Genomic DNA, 1,192 nt, shown 5'->3' with positions numbered 1-1,192 from the left:
GCCTGATTGCCTTCCATTGCAACAGAGGGTAAGAAACTACACTTATTTCGATATTATCAAAGGCGTAATTTAATCGAACACCAATCCACCGACGTATTATGTAGACTGCAATGAAGCCATGATTCTATCTATGGCACACCGTTTTCAATACTGGACTTAAAACCAAACCGAGGTTGATAAAATCGCATCAGCTATATAAAAACCAACAAACGTTTGGTGAGTTTGGCAATTTTGAGTTATGCTTTCTCTTTCTTTTAATATCTGATAACAAAAATAGCTCACTTGGAAGGCTGGAGAAGTTATACTAGTCTGTATAATAGGCGCTCACCTGTGCAATAGGATGGGTAAAACACCACCAATTTTGGAGAATATTCAAGGTAAAACCTATCTAAGCATTATCTGAACGACACAGAATGCAACCGTCTTAACACGACAGTCCTATCAACGACATTTCGTTTCCAATAATGGGCACAAGGGCTATCCTAGGATTGACCTTAAGCACCAAATCTTGAAAATCATTAGCACACTGTGGCTCACATTGCTGACTTGACCAATGGTAAACTTGTAAAAAGATGCCTCATTGTGGCAAATGTGACAATTATGAGTTTTACGCAGGTTTTCTCCCAAAATCCCGAAAATGAAGGATCCCAATTTAAAGAAGACACAACTTTTTCTGCTGATCATAACTAGTTTTAGCCAACCGAAGTTAAAAAACAAAATAATTGATTCAAATCAAATATCTTTGAGTAGAGTAATGGAAATGAATTGTCTGCTTCAAAATCAAACAAAGGGAAAGTGATTTTCCTTACGACACCATCACATACAGAAAAATAATGTAGTGATTACTAACTAGCATGAAGACCGCATTCCCTTAAATTCCTTGTTTCTGTTCACAAAAGAGAGATTTAAACGGTCAAATCAAAAGTGCAATTTATGTTGCCCTTTTTCAAAAAGAAAATATCATTTGGTAACCTTTGCTGAACATCTGCCTTCCTTTATATGATGATGGTGAGACGGCTACCTCTGCGCAGCACAAAGCGGCATTCCACTAGGTGGAATTGGGTGAATATGCCACTCCGGGAGCTGCTACCTAACCGATAATCCCCTTTATCCTCACAGTATTTACCAAGCCTTAACCCGTCGTCTTCATCAAACTACCTTCTTTGATCGTTTCTTAAGGAGAATGCGGTCA

The 1,192-nt window shown here is 38.3% G+C and overlaps 1 protein-coding gene across 1 annotated transcript in view; it reads left to right on the top strand. All coding sequences in view use genetic code 11, as the record gives it.

Moving 5' to 3' along the window:
* Positions 1-637: 637 nt before the first annotated feature.
* EGR_10540 (hypothetical protein) overlaps positions 638-1,192 on the top strand; it is a gene marked incomplete at both ends in the record, with an annotated part of 1,071 nt that continues 516 nt past the window's right edge. The window contains 2 exons of the mRNA XM_024499789.1: positions 638-795; positions 902-967. Of these exons, the coding sequence (XP_024345798.1) occupies positions 638-795; positions 902-967 (224 nt within the window). The remainder of the gene's footprint in view (positions 796-901; positions 968-1,192) is intronic.

Source organism: Echinococcus granulosus (assembly GCF_000524195.1).
Source record: "Echinococcus granulosus chromosome Unknown EG_S00231, whole genome shotgun sequence".
NCBI classification, from domain to species: Eukaryota; Metazoa; Platyhelminthes; class Cestoda; order Cyclophyllidea; family Taeniidae; genus Echinococcus; species Echinococcus granulosus.
Note: the sequence above shows the minus strand (reverse complement) of the source record. Positions and strands in the feature narration are given on the sequence as shown.